At 37.1% G+C, this 24,251-nt stretch overlaps 2 protein-coding genes across 8 annotated transcripts in view; one reads left to right on the top strand and one right to left on the bottom strand.

Annotated features, from left to right (window-relative positions):
• The window catches only part of LOC143348641 (uncharacterized), a 69,094-nt gene that overhangs the window by 29,874 nt on the left and 14,969 nt on the right, over positions 1–24,251 (top strand). For 4 of the 7 annotated variants that reach the window (XM_076779164.1, XM_076779163.1, XM_076779162.1 and 1 more), the window contains one exon: positions 15,363–15,771. The exons of 1 other annotated variant lie outside the window; for it this stretch is intronic. In XM_076779164.1, the coding sequence (XP_076635279.1) occupies positions 15,702–15,771 (70 nt within the window). In that variant the 5' untranslated portion in view covers positions 15,363–15,701. Of the gene's footprint in view, positions 1–11,667; positions 12,099–12,247; positions 12,384–15,362; positions 15,772–24,251 lie in introns of those variants that run through there. 2 more of the 7 variants (XM_076779165.1, XM_076779167.1) reach the window with 2 other exon arrangements.
• On the bottom strand, positions 255–2,732 carry LOC143347401 (NAD kinase 2, mitochondrial). Its single transcript, XM_076776518.1, has 6 exons — positions 2,599–2,732; positions 1,871–2,168; positions 1,438–1,761; positions 1,210–1,291; positions 862–1,126; positions 255–803 (listed from the first exon to the last, which is right to left on the bottom strand). The coding sequence occupies exons 1-6, from the start codon at positions 2,702–2,704 to the stop codon at positions 571–573; spliced, it is 1,308 nt and encodes a 435-aa protein (XP_076632633.1). The 5' UTR covers positions 2,705–2,732; the 3' UTR covers positions 255–570.

Genomic DNA, 24,251 nt, shown 5'->3' with positions numbered 1-24,251 from the left:
TTTATTTTTATTTTTTTTTTAAATTGTAAAATGGCAAAGGACTTTTCAATCGATATTCCTTTGGACTGTACATGTAATTACATTCTGTATGTTCGTATCGATCATCAAAGATGCACTTCGATATCAGTATCGATTTATGAGACACGATCCTTTTAGAAATCACGTTTTATTAAAGGTTAATTATCCATAAACATATTTTGAAAACAACCGATAGGTAAATGGTTATTAAGAATTTCGAAATCGACAAGACTGCGTTAAAGAAAAAAGTATAATCATTTATTTATATTATATACAACTATTACATTGGTCCTGTTACTGTTCTGATAAAATGCAGTACGAAAAAATCGTATATTCGATAGTGTTGCTTATTTATTATGGACATTTAAAACTCATTAATAATCTAATAATTTTACTTAATTAAACGCCTATTTAAAATACACAAAAACATTCATCTTTTTTTCTTCGTTTAAGGTACAAAAGTGCTATTGTATACTTTGGTTTTCATTGATTTCTTCATTTCAGTCATCTACATTAATGACTTCTTAATACCTCGTGAGTAATTAATAACCTTCAATCTTGAAGGACCAAAGATCTCAATGAATCTTCAGCATGAATTTCCATTACTGCCGTTGCTCCAAAATTAAAAGGAACAGCTATGCCACCGTCGAGAACTAGTCCGCCGTCGAAACACTGTGATCTGACTGTTAATGTACGACAAAATCCGCGGGAATGAAAACACTTTGGTATAGGCCAGTGATCGGTTACTATCATATCTCTCACAGCATAACACATTTTAAATTCCTCTGAAACACGAACCAGAAATTAATATTCTATGATCACGCTATTACCCAATACACTTACCAGCATCAAAACGTAGGCTGCTGTTGAAGGTGTTGCAAATTTTGTTAATTTCTTCTTTACTAATATCTTGCTTTTCTCCTACGAGATTCAATATTTGTCGTACAATTTGCGAATTGACACTATTTATCGATTTATGCCAAGATGTTGATCCTGTTCCAGTGCTAACACATAATCCAGAGCTTTTTATCATATGAAACTTCTCCTCGTCGTCTATTTTAACGAGCAAGTCACTTGTCCTAGCCGACAACGTTTCTGCTACAAAGACCTAGTTATAAAAAAGAATCAAATTCTGTTAGTGTTTAATGATTCGTAAAATAAAAATGGGGACTGACGAAAACTGAAACTTACTTCATTTAATGCTAACCAGGGCAGACGCCTCTCTTTTGGTAAATTATTGGGTGTTCCTTTGTTCATGTCCTGCATGTAGAATCTATAAATAACAAGAAATAATTGAAATATGTTCGATTTATGTTACGAAGTCATTCCATGAGAAATCGAACATAACATTACTTCAAAAGGTATTCGATTTCGCACGGTATGAACTTATACAAAAAAAAAATAGTTTGGTTTTATTACTTTTCGCCACCCGAGACACGACCTTTTTCATGTGTGTGAAAAGGGGCTTCCCAGATGTTGTCTCCACATAAGGTTGTTCGAATTCTTCTTCTCATTATTACACGATAATGGCCGGCTTTTAACTTCTCGAAAATTTCAGGTGCTCTTGTTGTATATTTTGGTGGTAACATAAGAAATCCTTCCGACCATTCTGGATACGAATTAATACCTATTATTGGTTTTTGGCTATCAAATATCAAATTTGATGCTAACAAAAATGTACCATCACCACCAATTGGGAGGATTAAATCAGCCCAATTAAAGTTTGATTGGTCAAGATTTTGTCTGTAACACATTGCTAGTCAAATGTATGAATGAATAATGTATTAATCGTATTAGTTTATTTTTCATTGTTCAAGATTTGATTTAAAATATTTGTAAGCCTGATATCTACCTGTTTATCAATTTATATTCTATGTTTAACTTTCTCAAGGTTTCAATCACTTGATGTTGCACATTTTTTGTTGCAATATGACTAGCCAACATAGCATCATAATTGGAACCTCTTTCCAATAGCTTTTGTTTTAACTGTGCTTCAGTTAAGTCAGGCTCTCTTAATTTTTCAAAATAGTATCGTGACAATTTTGCCACAATAAGTACATGCTTTGGTACAAAGCTTGATTCATTTCGTAGGAATGACCGAAGACCAGTGCAAACATTGTACTTACATGGTTGCAAAAATTGAAAGGATCCTGAAATTGTACAAAATATGAATATAAATTACTAAAATCTATTTTAAAAATTATAGTCAAAAATATTGTGCAGATTAAAAAAATAATTTTAGATCTTTTTATTTTGATTTTATTTAGAAACGTTCGAATTATTTTATAATTTATTATTTGTTCATACGTTTAAAAATATAAATAATCGTCCAATTTTTCGATTCTAAAGTTCTATAAATGAATAAATAACCGAGGCATTGTACTTTGATACTGTGTTTATAATACATCTATTGACGAATGATTGACAATCGAGACTGACCGATATGAAAAACTGTTAAAACTAAAATGCACGCCAAAAATTATTGCGGCAAATTGTCTTTTGTTTCGTGTGTTTTCATATGTAGAAATCTGTTGACATTATGCTGTCATCGATGGAATCAAACGGTTAAAATTTACTTACTGACAGATCTTCGAAAATGACTGAACGTCGTCATTGCATACTGTTCGAATAATTTATGCGATAAATGGATACGGATAACAATATAAAAAAAGACATGAGATAGCATTAAAACGTTCCTAACCTCTCCGTCAATGCTCGAGTCACATTCGGCTCTATAGTCTATACTCTGTACAAACGAAGAAGAGTCAGAACAAATAAACAAAAAGTTCACGTGATCGGCTGACAGATAAACGGGTGTTACTCAGGGACAATCTCATAACAGTCCTTTGTACGAGTCCGAGTTGTGCAGAATTACAATTGAATGTAATTAAATTAATTATAAATTAATAGATAAGAGTTTCAAATAGATAGCAATTATTGTAAGTGACGTATAGGGTATTACAAATGTCTAATATCGTAACAGAAATAAAGTCTGTATTGTATTTTCCCTAAATTCAATGATAATTATTGCAAAAATGAAAAATGACCAGCATACAATACGTCCCTACTTTATCCAGATTGTAATATATAATACACGGGAAAATAACAACAATTTTCTGATGCGACTCATTTAACAAAATCAATATATAAATAAAATTAAATACTAGATCTATAAATTAATTCCTGAATCAAATCATGTATAATACTTGTTCAAATTTAACTTCTTTTCCCGCCATAGCGGTATCATTGAGTAGAAATACCAACTTTAGAAGCATAATACCCAACTCTGCAACTGAGAAACCTTCAAAAAGCAATATATGTATAGTAATCTTTAGTACACGTATATCAAAAGTATATACTAAAGATTTTTCAAAAGAAATTTCAATCTTTTTGACAAGTAATATTTTGGATCCTGGGTAAAACTACCATTTTTACATTAAGTTTGAAAGTTCTTTCTTATAGAACTTATTCCTAGGACCTTTTTCCCTTAGGATTATTTTTTCCGATCTCTATGACACCATCTAATCGATTCACATTCTCGATCATCCGAAAAGTAAAAAGAAAACATTGTTGACTCTGTTGGCGCGAAACCGCCATTTTGTTTTAGAGAGGGAATAATTATTTGGAGATTAAGCATAATAGTTATCTCAGAATTGGTACAATTACTAGATGCTAATGAAGATTATTTTGATATTTAAAATTTTATTTGTCTATTTATAAATGTACATTAGAATTACCGTAAAAAGACCGAAAATTAATTTGTTTAGACAAGAAACAAGCATACATTCATAAGATATCATGTAAACAAATTAATCTGAGTCCATAATCCAATAGAATTAATAGTTGAATATATATAAAATTTTTAATTTAAAAATATCGGGTTGAAAAATATTAAGGCAAACGTAAATTATAAAATGTACGATATCTTGTTTATACTTACTTTTATAGTAAAAGTAAGTTTAAAAAACATTTTTGTTACGTAAAAACTTTCGATACATGGACAACTAAGTTTTATTTACGCATAAAATTTTAATGTGATCGTAAATTGTAACAGTATTATACAGGGTGTATCCGAACTGGTGGTACAACTAAAAAAGGGATGAATTTACATATTAAAATAATGTTGCAATGGCTGTTATGTAAATTGAAAGTTGTATCGCTTTTATTGGAAAACCCTTTATAGTTTTGATTATCTTTGCAAACGTTAAAACAGCCGTGCGTAGAACCGTTTTGAAAGTGAAATTAATCGTGCGAAACCTATCCTCGCACGTGAGTCATAAGGATCTCGCAATTATAACGTCATAATTGAATCATAGGGAGCGCGTTTCCACGAAACGAAATCCTTTCTGTTGCTCGTCGACCGTGCATATCGGGGAAAAGAAATTACAGAATAATTCACGCGTGCAGTTTTTGTCGGGAATTAAACCAATTAACGTGCAAAAGCAATCATAAAGCGATTATTAACGCCTGTCGCGCATGCCTCTCGATTAGATTGGTTTCGACGAATGCGAAGACTCGTAACACCTAATCAGCAATCAACGTTAACGATTTAATGAAAATGTCCAGTCGATCGATGTTGCCAGGCGCAATTTCGAATAAAGCAGCACGAATTATTAATAACCATCCGATATTTAATTATTGTCGAGAGAATGGAATGCCAATTAATTTTTGTGACTATTTATTTCGTATACCAAGCCCGTAAAGATGATATAATTTATTAAATTCATAATTGTGCTTTAATAAAAATTTTGTAACGAAACAAATACTCTTTCGATTCTATTTAATGCGGATTATTGGTGTTAGAAATACGACTTTATTCTTTTTTCACGGAATTTCCATAACCGTTATGTCGGCGCGAGATAACAATGCAAATAATTAAGCACCAATAAGGCGTTTCCGGACAGGTTGTGTAACCGAGTGTGTGAGAAAATTGTTTTGTATGAACCATTCAAGGTTCGATCAAAAACGTCCACCTTTCGCTTTAGTATAATTACCGAAACGAAGACATCCGCGTTCTTCTTTTTATCGTTCTTGACCGTCGTGATCTTGATCTCATAAATATCGACGATCTAGAAACAACCTGATAATCACAAAAACATAAAAATACTGCGTCGTTAATCACTGTATTTCTGCGCGAATAAAACGATCTATTCAGTGGTCTCGAACGGTTGCAGGCGTATCGTAATAGTTACAACTTCGAATCATTTAATTACCACGTTGGCTTGTAAAACATTCGGATGACAACGTATACCAAACGTGCCTTTGTCAGCTATAACATCGTCCAACATGGGCATAATTTATCCCGTGGGCTCCACAATCGATCGTCAATTTGCATACGACGAATCTTCTTTCGACCCGCATTGCAATCAATCGTTCTACAAAGTTAATTTATGCAAGGCGCGAAGATTAATGCTTAGCGTTGGTTTATTTGAAGCCTCCCATTTCGTACAATGTTATTAGAACTCGTTAATCACTCGATTTTACCGCAAACTTGCCGGACGTCCCGTTCGAAATACATTACGAACTCATATATCGTGTGATACAAATAAATCTCTGGATGTCAGGAAAAATTACACGCGCCACAATTAAAACAAAAAAAATAATCAAGAAAGAAAAAGAAGTTTTCGATTACATTTTACTCTTCCACGTTCCGGCAATGATCGTCGGAATTTTTTGCAAGCACCACGAAGAACGAAGGAAGTCGTCAACGACGGGAACACTCGCAGACCTATAATAACACGTCATTTTCCACAGACACGATAACTATAATTTTGTGCAGGAATTGAATCTTTAATTGCATGAATCCCATACAAAGACGTTCTCGGCTGGCGCCAGTCGGAAAACAAGAAAATCGCGAACGAGTCAGAGCCTGAGCTCCCTGTTCTCGTCTTTCTTAGTATCTTCCTTACCCGGATCATGGCCTTACGTTTCCTTTATTACGTTCTTTATTTTCGTCCTGCGCCGTTTCCAGTTTTATTAGACTCAATGGTTTAACCAAAAAGGTAATTTCCAAAGTGTTCTTAATTTTTCGTAACTCAAGATTATGCGAAGGTAAAGTATTTTACGATGTTAGACTTGCCCCAACCTCTACCATCATGATATAATAATAAATATATGTAATTTGATTTAAAAAAAACCTCGAAAAAATATGAACTTACAAAAAAATTGTTCCTCAAGAATTTTTGTGTACCATTAGATTAGAATAAATTTTCGATTCAATGTTCTGGACTCACAATTACGTCTTACAGAGAGAAATTATAAACTTTCTTATTTAAGCTGCTGGATAGGTAGAGACTGATATCTTTTCAGACAGAAGTATTTTTTTTGAAGACGGTATTAAGATTTAAAATTTGTTAATAATTTCTTGTAGAAACAATTAATTTTATCTCGATGACGTTTTCGAACGTAGATTCCTCCATCCTTTTCCGTTTAATATGAGAAAAAGAATCGCAAGAGTAGCTCGGCGCCCATCGTATCGTGGCGATCCATATTGCGTAATACACGATTTCATACGAATTAAGCAACGATAAGCGTTGATCACCGTCTTCGTCTCGGCAATTGTTGCTTCGCAGAAGCGCCATTACGGATAATCGGTTTCAAGTCGGTGCTCGCGACGCAACAACGGCCAAGTAGAAAAACCCTGTTTGGCGTCAGGCGCCGATCGTCTCGATTTTGCTCTTCACCTTGCGAAAGTCTGAACTCGGAGGTCAAAACATTAACGCTGACCAGAGTCGGGAAAATTTTATTCCCAAGTAACGTAAAGGACACGTTATTCACATGGGACTTATTGTAATACTCAAAGCACGTATAACAAACTCTAATCCGCTAAATTTTATTTCATTGTCAATGCGACATTAACCCTTAAGTGGACTCCCAATCTCACCGTAATTATTTTACTTAACGTTGATTTTTTCCTTCAAAGCATTTAAATGAACTAACGAAGGATTACATAAATTTTCAAATAATTACATTTACATATATTAAATACTTATTAGTTTGAACTTGCAGAGGACCCAATAATCCACTTAGTTAAATAACAGATACAAAAAAAAATATCCATCTTTCCAGTTTTTCGTAAAGAACGATAACAATATTACTGAAAAAATTGCGTGGAGAACACCGTAAATTCTCTTCGTTTTTAAAGTAAAAAGTTGTTCGTAACTTATCTTACGATAAAGTTATAATTCCTGAGGTAATTAAATTGCAATTCTATGCAGGTCTAGAGCCTTATTTCGCATTTGGGTGGATCGTAGAACGGTCAATGAGAGCGATCGAATATTCGAACGGAATTATGCAATGCTGAGAGACACCATTATCGCGATCGAAAATCTCGAAGCGCGTCGCCCTTCGCCGAGACGCCGGAGCAAGATCGACTCGATCCTCCAGCAAGTTCGTGCGAGATTCTTCAGCGTACAAGTTCAAGGCTCCGCGAGCGATACGGATACCTGCAAGGTCACCGAGTGTGCAAATACCGTGATTATAGCCGCGTACAGGTGCAGCAGCTTTCTCATTGTCGGCAGATGAGGCTGGCTGACGTAAACGGCGCGTTAGATCCGATGTCTAATCTCCACGCGAGAGTCGGTTCCCAGAACAAGGGTTCCATTAAAATCATACACACGGACTTTCGTTAATAACAATTTAAACCGACGACCCTTTCATTAACTTTTTTTTTTAACATGCATTCGCGCTTATTCTTTAAAACAAACTATGCATTTCTTCCACATAAATCAATACTCCCCGTCATTCTGCGTATACAAGTGTTAAAGACGATTAACTGAGATATTTCATACTTTATTTTAGGATATTACTTTATTCCAGGTGTTCAAACATTCCATCATGGACGTTCGAACATTTTATTAGTCACCCCCTTACGCGTTCCATAACATTCTTACGTAACAGTTACTTTAAGAAAAGCTAAAAGGTTTTAAACAGAAAATATTTTTGTTATAATATCGACGCGATCGAGCTTCCAGCTTAAAATAGTATCGTAGTTTGCGACGAATTCTATCCGTCCGTGGAATTCGATCCATACAAAACAAAACGCGAAGACGATCGTGTTCCGATGCTGTAAATTTATGCAACGATAAGTATACCAATGGTTAAAGTTTCAACCCAGGACTGAAGTTGGATTCAAGATTAGGCTCGTGTGCTAAGTTCGCGGAGAATTTCCGTGATTCGGTGCTGGGCAATTAACTGGCGTCTCTCGTGTAGGGAGAATCAACGCGAAATTCAGTTACTAACGAGCGTAAGGGGACGTTTACAAATGGCCGCGATATCGTTTGAACAATAGGGAACCCGTGGCGGGTCGAATAGTTGCAAAGTGATACGCGATGGTACCGGAACCCGCGAAACGAATAGTCCGCATAATTACACGCGGTACCACTCTGGTCGATATTTCTATCCGGCTTATCGGCGTCATCGGACACGATGGTTTATTGTCGACGTTCCCGCGTACATTACGATGCGTCGAAGACAATCGATGCGGCATACATTTTCCTCATCGCGCGATCCGACCATGACCTCGAAATAATTGTTTCACTCTTTCGTCACCGCGGTTTTCATTCATTTTTAGAAATTTTATACGCCGCACAGTGCACAGTGTGCTGAAAGCGTCGAAAACGTGGCTAAAATTCAAGATTTCGTCGAATCTTTTTAAAACTTGGTAATTTAGAGGTTTCGAAGTTGCTGATATCGAAACATTTCAAATTTAAAATGGCGATATTAATACACGGCGTACTGGGTGTTTGGCCACTCCTAGAAAAAATTTTAATGGAAGATTCTAGAGGCCAAAATAAGGAGAAAATCAGGAATATCAATTTCTTGATTGAGTCTTCGTTAAAAAATTAAATTAAAAAATTTCAAATTATTCTGAAAAAATTATTTTGGTTACAAGGGGTCAATTATAATCATTTTTGGTGAATACACATACCTCCGAAATCCTATCCACTTTTGAGAAAAAAATTCGGGTAGGTGCTGAAATTTTTCGACGAAAAAAAATTTGTCAAATCGTTCTGAAAAAATTATTTTCGATTGCAGGGGTCAATTACAATCATTTTTGTTTAATAGATAAACCCCCAAAATCCTAACCATTTTTGAGAAAAAAATTCCTTACCGAAAATATAATCTGAGCCCTGAAATGGTTCCTCGAAATATCATGTGAATCTTTAAAATATCATAACTCCTGAACGGACTGGACGATTTTAATATTTAAAAAAGCAAACTACGCGTATTTTGGTGGAGAATATGTACAAATCGCAAAAATATTCGAAAAGTTGATCCTTGATCCCGTAAACTGAGAAAAACCCAATAAAAATGGTCCAGTTTTCAAACAATCATAACTCCTAGAATAGTGAATATATTTCAATGAAAATTTTTTCTGAAGTAGAGCTCATGGGTACCTACAAAAAAGTATTACACAACTTTTCTGTAGGACGTCAAATAAAATTACTAAAAATGAAAACGGAATTTTTAAGAAAAATCGACAGCGGGTAGGTGCCCAAATTTTTCGACGAAAAAAAAAATTTTAAATCGTTCTAAAAAAAATATTTTCGGTTGCAGGGGTCGATTACAATCACTTTTGGTCATTACACATACCCCCGAAATCCTACGAATTTTTGAGAAAAATATTCCTTACCGAAAATCTAATGCGAGGCCAGAAATGTCTGCCCGAATTTTCATACGAATCTTTAAAATGTCATAACTTCTGAACGGATTGGACGATTTTAACGTTTAAAAAAGCAAACAACGCGTATTTTAGTGGAGAATATGTAGAAATCGCAAAAATATTCGAAAAGTTGATCCTTGACACCGCAAAATGCAAAAAACCTCATAAAAATGGTCCAATTTTCAAACGATCATAACTCCTAGAATAGTAAATATATTTCAATGAAACTTTTTTCTGAAGTAGAGCTTATGGGTACCTACAAAAAAGTATTAGACAACTTTTCTGTAGGGTGTCAAACAAAATTACTAAAAATCAAAAACGGATTTTTAAGAAAAATCGACAGGGGGTACTGCTCAAATTTTTCGGCCAAAACAAAAAATTTCAAATCGTTCTAAAAAAATTATTTTTGGTTTCGGGGGTCAATTGCAATCATTTTTGGTCATTACACATACCCCCGAAATCTTACGTACTTTCGAGAAAAAAATTCTTTACCGAAAATATACGGCGTGGCTAGAAATGTTTCCTGTACAGATTAAAGGATTTTAATGAGTCAAAATTCAAACAATACTTATTAATAGAGCTCTAGAGCCCCAGAAAAATTGGCCGACAAAATACATTGGGTGTAAGGTCTACTCGTATACCTAGTCTGTGGTGAAAACTATTATTGCGCGCACGCAGGTGTTCGCAGATTACAAGAACACAATCTATTGATTTATTTTTGCTTTTTAATCAAATGTGGGAAAAGCTGGTAAGAATGGAGGTGCATACCTTTTGCTGGAAGGTCTGCAATTGTTAAAATTCTTCCAGAGAATCTAATTTAAAGAATTTTAAAAGCTCCTGACGGGGAAAACCCAAACAACCTGCGAGAAGTGGTCATCGAAATTCGTGTAAAAGTCTATCAAAGAGAAAAAAAAAGATCGAGAAAGTTTAGGTGATCGAAAACCGGTATTGTGCGCCTAGATTGCTAGTTTCGCGGGTTATGAATGGAGGAATCTTATCGCCATAGTCTGTTTCTCTCGCTCCTGCAAGATATTTTGGGGTCGAATGAGTAATACCTGGTCGATGATTAATTCTGTTATTTCCATTGAGCAATACCTTCGGGGAATTACCGAACACCGGAGAGGGGCTTCGAGAGATACAGTTGCCGGCGCTTATATTATAGTGACGCCGCCAATGATTCGAAGGATTCCTCACGGACCAACCGATTGACACGTCCGAGGTCTTCGGGAGCTTATACAGTGGAACCTCGATTAACCGGCTTCGTCGGGATTCAGACAATATGGATAATCGAGGTTTAACAGAGAAAAAACGTAAAATACAATTTATAAACAAAATATTATATTTTTTAAGCTTTCGCTAAAAAGAACGTACTATCGCTTGTATTGAAAATCTCGTTATGTACACAATCTATAGAAAATCATATCTTTTGCCAAATAAAATATCTATTAGTATATGAAATCTCTAAAAACACAGCTTTTTTTATTGATCACAATGGATCTTACTTTAAATAATAAACATTATATTTGATAAAAATAAACTTGCTAAGAGTTACATTTTAAGTTCCGGACATTGACTTAGAATTAAGATTTTAAATAGGCAATTCTGATCCCACCACTATGGGTACCGTGTACTATTGTTCTCGCGACCGTTCACCGTCGTCGAATTCCCCGAGTAAAGCAGCTTCAAGTGAGCCGCAAATCCTGCTCCGCGCCAGACGCTGCAGCATTCCAGGCCGTCGCGACGCAACCGGGTTCTCTCGGCGTCGCACGGTGACCTGAAAAGCGGTATTTCGTAGAAAAATACACGGAAAAGAAATTCTGATTTCAATACGATTCCCAGATTTTCACAAAAACTCAAGTATACCCAAATTTTTAAACAATAGCGTTCCGAGATTCCGCTCGAACACCATCTCTGGTAGCAACGAAATATTTTCCTAAATACAGTGAAAAATAGGATTTCGGGCCAGAAAATCCCCACCGTGGGTCGGGGATCAAACGGGTGCATCGAGACAATTCCCCGGATACACCTGATTCCCCCAGGTAGCCGGTTTCCCACCGAACGGTGGAAATCAGGTGGGAGGTGGAAGGTGGAGTTACCGGTGACGAGACTCGGTGGGGCTCTGTCCGTGGGTAGGGGGGCTACCGGTGCGTACCCTGGTAACATTGGACCCCCACTTGCGGCTACCGAAGTCGAAGGCGCATACGACGACGACCTGACACCGACACCGACGCGACGTCGACGCCGACCGGCGACCATCGTACGTCCCACCGTCTGCAGTTGCAGTCAGCCACGGTGTGCTTACGATCGAGCACGCGACATTCCGGCTCGCGGGGGATTCCCGGCGTTTCCCTTTTGGTCTCTAGACGCGTTTTCTCGTCGTTCGCGAGCCACTCGGCCGCGCCAGGGCACGTAGACGGTGAGTCACAGGTGCCATGCTGCGCAGGCTAAATCCAACGACGGGATTAGTGCTTCCCCTCGAGAGAAGGGGCGGGTAGAGGAGGGGGGAGGGGATAGAACTACAGTGTCGACGAGAATTGGCAGGATCCGTCTTCATTCATCGATTCGCGAATATCCTCGGTCGTTTGTTTATATATCTCCTGCCAGTTCTCGTCTTGCCCCGTGACCCTTAAGAGTGACTTCTCGTGTGAAGACAGTGAGGTTAACCGCGGAAGGAGGAGGGTGGGGGTATCGAGAAGTGACAGTGAGTAACATTGCCCGTGAATTCTTGCGCGAGCAGGAAGTAGGGTATCCGTGCCCCCCCGGGATATCTGGTGATGTCTGTGATGATCAACGGGATGTATGTGTTCGACAGTCGCGGGAGGGGGAATTTTTGGAATCGCTAACGTCAGAGGGCACCGCTTTCGAGTTTGTTTTTTATTCGCCGTAGTCCGAATAATTCCGAGGGAAAGCGATATATTCTCTGCGCGCTGTTCCCGTTCGACTTTCGAAATATTCGTCGGCTTTTTTTGCGCCTTTCTATCCGCGCGGGAAATCGCGACGATTTTCGTCGGCCCCGCTTCCGGTACCTTCGCGCGGGGTTCCGTTACGCGCGTTCGCGGAAAGTTCAAGGAGGCCGCTTTCTTAAATCGGTATTTTTAACGCGATCGCGGGACCATTATATGGTAAATGCATACTCGACGAGCCGTGTTCCTTCATGGTCGAGTAAGTTTGACATATCGAGAACATAATTGGCCCGAACGCGGCGCGATTCCCATTCGGCCGTCCAACTTTCACGCTGGTCTTCCAAACGGGGGTTGAAAACTGTTATGATGTCGGCTTCGGTTCTCGAGACGGTTACGAGGAACTTTTATTCCGAGTAAATGTTGTTTTGTTTCGACGTTAGTACACGCGAGCACGAAATTTCTATTAGAGGACCACGATTTACTGCCAACAGTCCATTTATTCCATGAATAATTATGTTTAACGTTTTACCAACTGCAGATTTTTTATAAATTTTACGAAGAAACTTCTATAACTTCTAGAATATGGGGATTGATAACACGAGATGTTTTAAACACATCTTGTCTTCAAAATTTCTGTTTCGATTCCAGCACTCTTTTCTTTTTTTATTCACGGTATAACCGCGTAATTTAAATTATGTGATTACGTTTAATATCCGCGTGACAAATACAGAGTTCATTGTGTTTCATTTTGTAACCAACGTTTTACCGTGCATTTATCATACTCAATTAAATTTCGAATATTCCGAGTGCAATTTATGCTGAAATTAGTCGTAGTAGACAATTCCTCCCATTTGACGCTAATGGACGAGTTTCTTGACAAATTGGTTTCTGCAGATTTTGAATTCTCGAGATACGAAATATTAATTTCTTTCGACGAGGCTTTCGCGAAGGTAGCTTCGACGTTCGTCCTAGTTTTAGCTTATATCTGGTCTTCAGTCACATTAATGTTCAAAGAACGTCACTTTCGATGACAAATAACAAATTACAGATAATACATAAACGAATGTTCCTGATAAGCCTGGTGAATCATAATTACGTCTCTGACGTTCGCGCTTAAGTTAACATCTTGAGTTTACATTCGCGCTGAACTTGAAATATAATATCGGTCATACATAGATAATTCTTAATATGCATGTGTAAACAATTTCAAGCGCTACGAAATATTTTGTATTTATATGACCGAAGAAAGAAACTTTCCTCTTGTTAATAAAAGAATAATTCCGTAGCATTTATTAATTTGTTCACTTTATAATTGCAAATGTACTCGTTGTTTATTATAATTCAATCTCGTATTTAATGTATTATTAATAACGTAGGAGTTAAACGCGAAACGATTGGAATATGCAGGATGAATCATTTAACTCTTTCACCTTAATTTTTCTTGTAAACTACATGTTGTACAAAGAAATGTTTCGAACGAAAGTTCTTTGGTAGAAATTTCCTTTTTATAGAATATAGAATAAACAATTATTAAGGCGTATGGAGTGTTATAACTGCAGAAACACTTGCACATGTATTACTCACACTGCTTAATCGCCTACATGCTTGCATTGATTGTAATGGATATTTTGAACATTTCGTGCATTAAAAAACAAATTTCTGACCCCTTACACCTTAATAATTTCTTATTCTGTATTCAATAGTCTTTCGAATGGCATGATTAAATGTTGTACATTATAGTTATATAATATTTTGATAAAAAATATCAATTTTCAAACCTCCAATTTGTTCAAGGGAAAAAGTTACTCGAAATATCGTCTGTTATAATATATTTAACACCAGAACTACCGAAAATTATCGTGTACTTATTTCTACCAAAGAAATTAAAACGATAGAAACTTGAAGAAATATATAATGCAATAGAATTCTCTTTATAAAAAAAACTGCGATTTTGCAAAAATCCAGTCGAGTAAATTTTCTATAATTTCTATTAGAAAATTACAAATAATTTTGACTACTTCCGGTAGTTCTACAGTTAAAAATAAACAAAATTTGTAAAGAGGGGTATCTGACAAATTCACCCGTTAGTCACTAAGGTAATTAGCAATCAGCTGAAAAGTTTGAACGGTGCAATTCAATTACGATTTAATCGAGGTATATTGTAATTAAAATATTTGCTATAAATATTGCTATAAATATTTTGATAAAAAAGGAAAACTCTTTTTTTTATACATGTTGTTTACAAGAAAAATTAAGGTGAAAGAGTTAAACGACTGACCCTGTATAACTATTTTGTAACCGATATGAGGTACACTCGTAAATCGAAGCGTGCCCTTAAATTCGTCGCGATCGATAGGCCCGTTTTTCGGTGGTAGTCGTAAACAGTCGTCGGCGACTCGGTCGGAGAATCGGTTCTCGAGCTCAGTTTTCGTTCGCTAATCCGGCGGGGAGGGGGGGGGGCAGTATTGTAATTTCGTGGGTTATCTCAGTACCGGTTGGAGATTGCTCGGATCAACGTCACGTTGCAATAACGGAACTACGTCATAAATTGGCGAGCGAGCTCCGTGACCAGGTGGGCCGATAAAAATTTCCTGGCCGCCTCGCGTCGCACCGGTTTCTCTAACCGTGATTCGCCGCGTTCCCTTCCACGCGATCCGAGAAGGTCAAGTGCTTTTAGAACGATCCTTCTTCCGTCGTCGATCTAACGTTGCTCGTTCGCGATCCCGGTGACAGGAGCTTCTCCTCGCGTTAATGAAATCCTTCGTTCTTCGGTGTAGAGAAAGGAACCGGACCGAGGAGAGCTCGAGGGAAGAGCAGCGGATTTAACGATCGCGAGGATCGAGAAGAGAGGACTAGAGAATTCGGCGTTTCGTTGAGGAGAGAGAAGGGTGGAGAAGCCCGTTCTTGCAACCGTGGAACGATCTACGTTTACACGCTTCGTGAAACGGTGACACGGAGGGGGTTTTACATGCGTCATCGTCGTGCGGGTACAAATCGCACGCGACGAAACGTTTCGACGGCAGTACACGTGCGTGACGACGCGCTCGATCGGTCCTGCGGAACACGGGGCTTAGATCCTCTTTCAAGGACGCACGGTGATAAATGCGGTGCCGGAGATGACGCCCTCCGCGTTCTCCAAAATGGTCACCCGGCTGGTCCTGGTGTGCCTCGTCGTCGCGTGTCACGGTGAGTACATTCATTCTTGTACCCCTCGAAGGCTTGGCTATAATTTTTCCTTTTTTTTCCCTCCCTACTGTCTTTAAGTCGCGTCGACTACTTCTCGGTTATCAGCGACTGTCTGTTGTTCGATTATGTTATTGCGGTCAGCAACTTGGTTTCCTTTAGGGACGAGGTTGTTGATCTCGTCTTCGTCCAAGTTTTCCTTTAGTGGTGCGTCGATATACTCGGGGTACTTTAACCTTTAACGGGATAGTATACTTTTGTAACACGAGCGTATAGAAGAGTCGAAAAGACTCGTCATTTGAAATCGTACTAAAACTGTTGAGAATAAAAATTTTTAAATATTAAAAATTTTTGTAATATATAGTTATTATTTCCATGATTCTGTAATAAGAAAATATAATAATAATGATAATCATTATCAATAGCATCATCTTCATCCGAATCAGTACCGTCATCTGTTTCCGCAGCAATTGCGCGGCGAATTTCCTCTTCACTTGATTCTTTATTTTGTCTTGAAGTCGTTGGGATAAAAAAAAAAACTATAATTACAAAACAAGATGCTTCTTCAAATTCCCCGACAAAATTTTACCCTAAAAATGCCATATTACTTGTATTTGTGTTATTTTTATAGTTTTTTCTGAATATTTTTTATTTGAGAAATAGTAAATTATTTTAAAACTTATTTTTAAACACCGTATCGTTGGTCTTCAAAAGCTGCAAAAAAATAACTATACCGTTAAAGATTACATAACATAAAGCCTTTTGAATTTGCAAAACTTTTATGGCCGCGGACATAAATATATTAGTATTCTCACTGCCAATCAGGAGTATACTCGTGTGTGAGTTTATGTGTATAAACAATTATTCAAATGTGTGTACTTATCAAGAAATAATAGAACGTGGATAAACGATAACTCTTAAAACAGAAATGGCAATAGGAATAACTTCATATAATTACGCGATGAAACTTGTACTTTGGGCAAAGCAATAATATGTCTCTTACCAGTGGTTAACAAATTTTATACATTTTGTATTCCTTTTTTTAGTTAGGATTAGAATTTGGGAACATGAATTATTTATTAAAATATGGTTCTGAATACAATGTAGTGGTAGCAATAATTTCTTGCAAGTATCTTGGAAACTGAACCCAATCTTCAATTATTTCAACGGAAAAAGTTGCTCGAAATTATGGTGTATTTATTTGTACCAAAGGAATTAAAACGATAGAAACTCGAAGAAATATATAATACCATAGAAATAAATGTTTACCTGTTCCCTTTATAGAAAACTGCGATTTTATAAAAATCCAGTCGAGTAAATTTTTTACAATTTTTATTAGAAATTACGAATCATTTTGACCACTTCCGGTAGTTCTACTGTTAAAAATGAACAAAATCTGTAAAGAGGGATATCATTGACTAAGTCACCCGTTAATCATTAAGATAATCAGCAATCAGCTGAAAAGTTTGAACGATGCAATTCTCACATTTCAACATGTTTATATCATTTCGATGGATTTCCCTTCGACTTTTGTTATTGAAAATTTCGTCGAAATTACCTGACGATTATTCCAAACGGTGAACCGTGTAAATTCTGCGATTTCCACGACGGGTATTGAAACCGATTATTTACGTGCCAGAAATGCCTGGAACGAGAACGGAGAAATAATGCACGCTGCTCTTATCGAAGAACAATGGAATTACAATTGATAAGTGGTCCACCGATAATGTCCACGTAAGATTGTCGATTAAACGCAGTCAGAGTCATAATTACTTGTTGCAATTCTTCGAGCTCGACATTCCTCCAAAGGCAGACAGTTTTTATTTAACATTTTATTAGATGTATCATTTACTTTCTAAATACCATACCGGTATTAAACGAAGGATCAGAAACTGATTGGCACAGGCAAAAATATGATAATTACACGGAAAAGAAATGTTTTATTATAGTTAACATTTTCTTGGATATCCGTGTTTCGAGTCATTTTTAACGTTCTACCGTTCCTCTTTCAATCCATTTTGCAAATCAGGTTTCTCTACATTAGAATAATTACGTATTTTATTATTAATTATATTCCACGCCACTATAAAGTTATTCTAACGCAAAACATCCTTTTTTAAAAATATTAATAGTCACGTATACGTGACTTTGCCAAACAGCCATCATCGGCCGCAGTCACGTGTACGTGATTGCGTTAGTCGAGGTTCAAATTTGATCTCACGTGCTCATCACGGTACCCTAACATTTATAATTTTTTACAACAATATTCCTTTGGTCCACGATGTTAGTTAATATTTATATAACTGCTTCCACTCAGTTGCAACGTTGCTAAAGTAAGAAACTCGTTTCCGGTCTTCGATCGAGTCACGCCGGAAGCTCTCGGTTCAGTTTCGTACGTTGTCCCTAGCCTCTAGTAACATCAGCAATACTTCGCGAATCACAGGGCGTAATAAATTGGCCCGGCGCGATACGCTATCGAATTAATATGCTACGAACCATCATTTTTACGTCTTCGAAGGCCTTAACCTCGACAAGGGCCACGTAGCCTTTAAATGTCTTTACACATGTTGCATTCGAAATGACTTGCGACGAGGGCAGTCGCTTTTCGCTGTTACTATCACCTAATAGATTAACTTGTCAAAACTTCGTCCGCAGTCGTTCTAGAAACTTTCCGCTTACCGTCCCTGGACGAAATGAAATATAAATTCGGTGGATTTACAGAACTTTCGAACCGTAGAAACGCATTAAACTCGCGCCTCGTAGTTGTCGAGTTATGCTGATCTTTTCAATTATTTTGCTATTGTTCCCATTGTCGACGATGTTTTTCGATCATTTTTGGATTACCTGTACATTCTTACGAATAAAAATTTATAAACCGGAAAAATTACGGGTAAATATAAAAGGTATTTCTGAAATTTCGGTTTCTCGATGGATCATGAAGGTACGATCGAAAATATTACGTGTAATATTGTGCCCGGTAGCATCCGCCCGCGCGAAAAATTTATGTCAACCGTTGAATTCACTTTCGTCGAGAGCGTGTGTCGTTAGAATAACAAACTCCCGACGATTTGTCATCGCGAACGGCAAAGGGAACGCGACGGCAGAGCGAAATCACGGCGATCTCGAACGGAATCAGAGCGAAACGCCGAGGCATCGCAGTAGAATCGAGCTGTAGGCACAATTTAGAGAAATGCCTAAAGAAAAAATTAATAGGATCGAGAATTTTAATATTCTTTTTTCTTTCTTCAAAACTTTTAACTTGATGTTCGTAGAATATTCTCCTGTTTCAATATTCGGAAGATTTTAAGCGTAAAACGGGGCAAGATCGAGAGGAACGTACAAAGAAAAATAAGTAGGGTTTTAAAACAACGCGAGAACGTTCATACGTCGAATAGAGTTTGCATCTTAGAACGATGGAAATCGAAACGATCGAGCGTAAAGAATTCGAGACGATCTTGGACCATGAACCGTGAATCATGGAAAGGAAAGGATGTCGATTCGCGAAGGTTTGTTCTTCGTAGATGTACTGTTAACTTTCAACTATTATCTCTGAAATAAACATCGTACGCTTCCTGTAAAATTGATCATACTTGAACCCGAAGGAATCTTGCACATAAGTGTAATAATATCGCTGCGATCGAAACCAGTTCAATGTCAAATCTTTCTCTCTCCGGTCGCCGCATTCTCACATTACAAAAACTGGAGATCGCTGGTAATAAATCCCGAGAACTCGTAACGCAAAGGACAGTGAACCGCCTAACGCTTACGCTACCACTTTTTACAATGTTTTCTTTTCACATTTTAATGCAGTTAAGCCTTGTTGAACCTAATGGCGAAACATACAATAAGAAACAAATCTGGACAGATGGAATTTTAACACAAATAATATTTTTTTCAATGTTCGAGTATATAACCATAGGTCATACAATTATTATTATTTTGCTTAATACAAATTTTTTGAGTGCAATCGGTTTTACACCGCGATTGACTTTAAATAAACGAGACGTTGCAGGCTCAATATATTTGATGAGGTTAATAATTATGAATATCCTGTGGCTCTACTATTATATAACCTTAGGTTATCACATTATTAATATTTTGCTTAATACAAATTTTTTGAGTGGAATCGGTTTTGCAGCGTAATCGATTTCAAATAAATGAGATCTTGGAGTCTCAATGTATCCTGACATCAACATGAAATTTTGATATAATGTTATATTTGTTGTTATATAACCTTGGTTCATCGGATTATTATTATTTCGTTTAATACAATTTTTTTGAGTGCAATCGGTTTTACACCGCGATCGATTTTAAATAAACGAGACGTTGCAGACTCAATATATTTGATGAGGTTAATAATTATGAATATCTTGTAGCTCCACTGTTATTCTATATTTGTATTAAACGTTTTGTTAGAGATTTGAGGACGACATGAGACTGTCAATACTTTGGATCGAGCTTCGCGTGCAGGAACGTCAGTATCGTGAGGAGGATCGATCGTGGAACGATGATAGAGGCTCGTATCGTTGGGTTTCGGCGGGTTTGGAGTTTTGTCGATTCTTTTTCGATGCCTTCCCGTAAAGAATTCGTAGTATGGCAGGGGAACGGCGTGCTTTGGCTGCCCGAAAGAACTGGTTCTTCTGTGGAGGGTGGTTAAACTCGATGCAATGCGTGCGTTTAGTGAAACATCGCTCTGGAATGCAAACACGTGGGGAAGGGTAGATACTTGCATGAGGACTACATATCGTCCTGGGTTACGATCCACGACGCTGAATTTTATATATTCCTCAAGATGCAACCGTTTCCATCGCCCGCTAGTTCGTGTACAAACTTTTTCTTTTAATTTTACGTAACGCTTGTTCGTTGTCGAATAATTTGTTTTGCTTTTTAATTGCTTCCGTGGATTTCCTATTCCGTCCCAAACACGGTCGATTATTTTCAAACGTAAGTTTAGAATTTCTCGAATATTTTATCTTCTAATATTATCGGAAGTTAAGTTCGTGGCCGAGGATTCCAACGTACTTGGGATATTATTTTGTTTGAGGCGAATAAATATTACCTATTGACGATGAAAACGAATAAAATTTTACATTTTACATTACGATAACAATTTAAAAGTCTATTTAAAAAATTACATAAACTTTTTTGAAAAAGTAAACCCTCAAAATTAAAAAACAGGAAAACGATATACTGATATTGTATATTTCAACCCTTTGCACTCGTATTCATGTTTGAGAAGGTTACCAATCAAATCGGAATTTTTTTTCATGTGCGATCAAAATGAAAACATTTTTATGGGAACATATTTAACTTGTCGGTTTAGTAGAAAAAATTAGAAAAATACATAAATTTAATCTGCATTTCACTCAAAAGAATTTTTTTCTCGACAATACGTAGGATTTCGAGGGTATGTGTAATGACCAAAAGTGATTGTAATCGACCCCTGCAACTGAAAATATTTTTTTTAGAACGATTTAAAATTTTTTTTTTCGCCGAAAAATTTAAGCACCTACCCCCCATCGATTTTTCTTAAAAATTCGTTTTTCATTTTTAGTAATTTTATTTGACGCCCTACAGAAAAGTTGTCTAATACTTTTTTGTAGGTACGCATGAGCTCTACTTCAGAAAAAAGTTTCATTGAAATATATTCACAATTGTAGGAGTTATGACTGTTTGAAAATTGGACCATTTTTATGAAGTTTTTCTCATTTTGCGGTGTCAAGGACCAACTTTTCGAATATTTTTGCGATTTGTACATATTCTCCACCAAAATACGCGTAGTTTGCTTTTTTAAACATTAAAATCCTCCAATCCGTTCAGAAGTTATGACATTTTAAAGATACGCATGAAATTTCAGGGAAGCATTTCTGGCCTCACATTAGATTTTCAGTAAGAAATTTTTTTCTCGAAAATGCGTAGGATTTCGGGGCTATGTGTAATGACCAAAAATGATTGTAGTCAACCCATGCAATCGAAAATAATTTTTTTAGAACCTATTTGACAAATTTTTTTTCGCCGAAAAATTTCAGCACCAAGCCGAATTTTTTTCTCGAAAGTGGATAGGATTTCGGAGGTATGTGTATTCACCAAAAATGATTATAATTGACCCCTTGTAACCAAAATAATTTTTTCAGAATAATTTCAAATTTTTTAATTTAATTTTTTAACGAAGACTCAATCAAGAAATTGATATTCCTGATTTTCTCCTTATTTTGGCCTCTAGAATCTTCCATTAAAATTTTTCCCAGGGGTGGCCAGACACCCTGTATAGACACATTTAAACAGAAACTAAAAGAAAATATTATAGCAGGGGTCCCTAGAGTGAAATATTAATATAAATATTTGTATAATAATATAATGTAGAATGGCGACTATGTGGCGACGTACGAGTGCAAAGGGTTAAATATGATCGTTAGAAAATTCTGTAAATTATGTAGATGGAAAATATTACATTTACAGATTGTATTTTATAACTATTTTTTAATTATTTAATTACTGCTTATCTATTGTCGGCGTTGCGAACGGATTAATTCCTTGATTGATCGAAACGAAACGAAAATGGCGGAGATCTGGACGTTCCTTTCGCCTCCGTGGCCAAAGAGGCGACGCCCAGCCGACGTATTTTGAATTTCACAACGTCTCTACGTGGGAAAAGAAATCGGCCGTTGTCTCTAATTGTCCTCCCGGAGACATCGTGGGGTTAACGACCGTCGTGCACGCCCGTATCGGCCCGTTCTTAATTACGGGAACGAAATCCTCCCTGGTGCCGTCGAATCCTCCTTTTTTCCGTCCTCAGCCGCCACGAGTCACGAGAAACCGCTGGCCTTGTCTCACGGTCGATAATCTCAGGCATAGGATTCCATTGTTGTGGAATTAGTCACGCCGAGGCCCGCGAAGATACATCCGGGATGTGGTCGAGCCAGGTCGAATACTCGAAATACCGAAGTTTCGATCGAACCTGGTCTATCAACGACTGTCGTTCCGCCAGACGCCTGGACGACGCCATATTTGTTCCGAAAATATAGAAATCGTAAAGCCCAACGAGGAAGAACGGTAACAGGAAACGCGGAATTTTTATTCGAAAATCTAAAACCGGTTGTGGCAGATAGGGGACAGGGAATATATTTTTCTCGGAGAAGAAATAAAACGAACAATAGATATCGATGAATTGTTATTCTAAATTTCATGTTGATGTCAAGAGTTTTTCATTTAATTGAGATTTATATCGAGCGGAATGAGGTGAACGGTCTCTTTGTTTTCGTAACTGGGCATGTTTAGAAGATCTAGAGAAAAATGTACGCACGATAGTTCGTTCTACGACTTGTATATTAATATATTCGATGGTAACACCTGCACACACGATATCATCTTATGCAATAATTCTCACGGCTGACTACCGCGAAGTCGAGCGTCGAAGGATGCCGGTTAGTCGTGTCACACTTCCGAGCAACGTTTTAAAATACTGGTCATGCTTATGGTGTCCATAAATATGACGACGAGATTCTTACGAAAAGAGTATTTCGTACCTGGAAGAAACGAGGAGACAAGGAAGCAGTATTTTCTATTATCCACTGCTCCAGGTAGCTGAGAAGCTTGGTAATTCCCTGCATACAAGTCACAGTCGTTTAATCCATAGAAAGACTAACAAAGGGGGTGGGTGCAAGAACTTTCAGGGTCACCGATTTCACCTAAACATTGTATACTTTGGTGGATTTCTTTTAGTTGTTACTGGTTATCAGTGACTTGGGCCAAAAATTCTATAACTTTGTAAAGCAAACAAATTTGATAATCGAATCCAAAAGAAACAGAAATTCAATGACCCACGAGTAACGATTATTTTTACTATTTTTTTGCGATCGATTACTCATTTAAACGTGTGATACTGTAAGCAGTAGTAAATATAAGTACACAAAAATGATACTTTCCTTTTTTGAAATATATTTCAACGTGTATGAAAAATATTAAACTTCTTAACCTGTTAAAAACCGATGATTTGTTATATCATAAACCGTATAAAAGCTACGTCTCCGGAGTAAAATACCCCTTAAGTTCTGCTTGTACGTAAATAAATGGCCGCCATTGTACGTGCCCAGCTACCGGTGTATCCGAGCCAGGCACGTATTGCCATAAACTGCGAGTCGATGAGTGTGTCAATGCAAAGTGGAAACGACCTTCCAGTGTCAGCGACCACTTTGCTCGTCTTGAGGACGAGCACCACGCGGACAGATGGTGAACGTTACGAGACAATACCAAGGACCAAGTTCGGTGGACGCGTATTACATACTGGTCGCGTAGAAAGTATGGAACAACGTGCATGGACGGTCATTCGTCGAGAGAAATTCGACCGTGATTGTTCGTCGGAACAAAAACGACCGTCTTTCCGACCAATTAACAGCTTACGGTACTAATTACCAGATGCAAGTCTCTTCAACGGCTGGTATCCTCGATTCTCGACCTCCTTTCTCAAAAAAATCAATATTTAT

This window comes from Colletes latitarsis, chromosome 11 (assembly GCF_051014445.1).
Source record: "Colletes latitarsis isolate SP2378_abdomen chromosome 11, iyColLati1, whole genome shotgun sequence".
Classification (NCBI taxonomy): domain Eukaryota; kingdom Metazoa; phylum Arthropoda; class Insecta; order Hymenoptera; family Colletidae; genus Colletes; species Colletes latitarsis.
The sequence above is the reverse complement of the archived record's forward strand: the minus strand, read 5'-3'. Positions and strand labels throughout refer to the sequence as shown.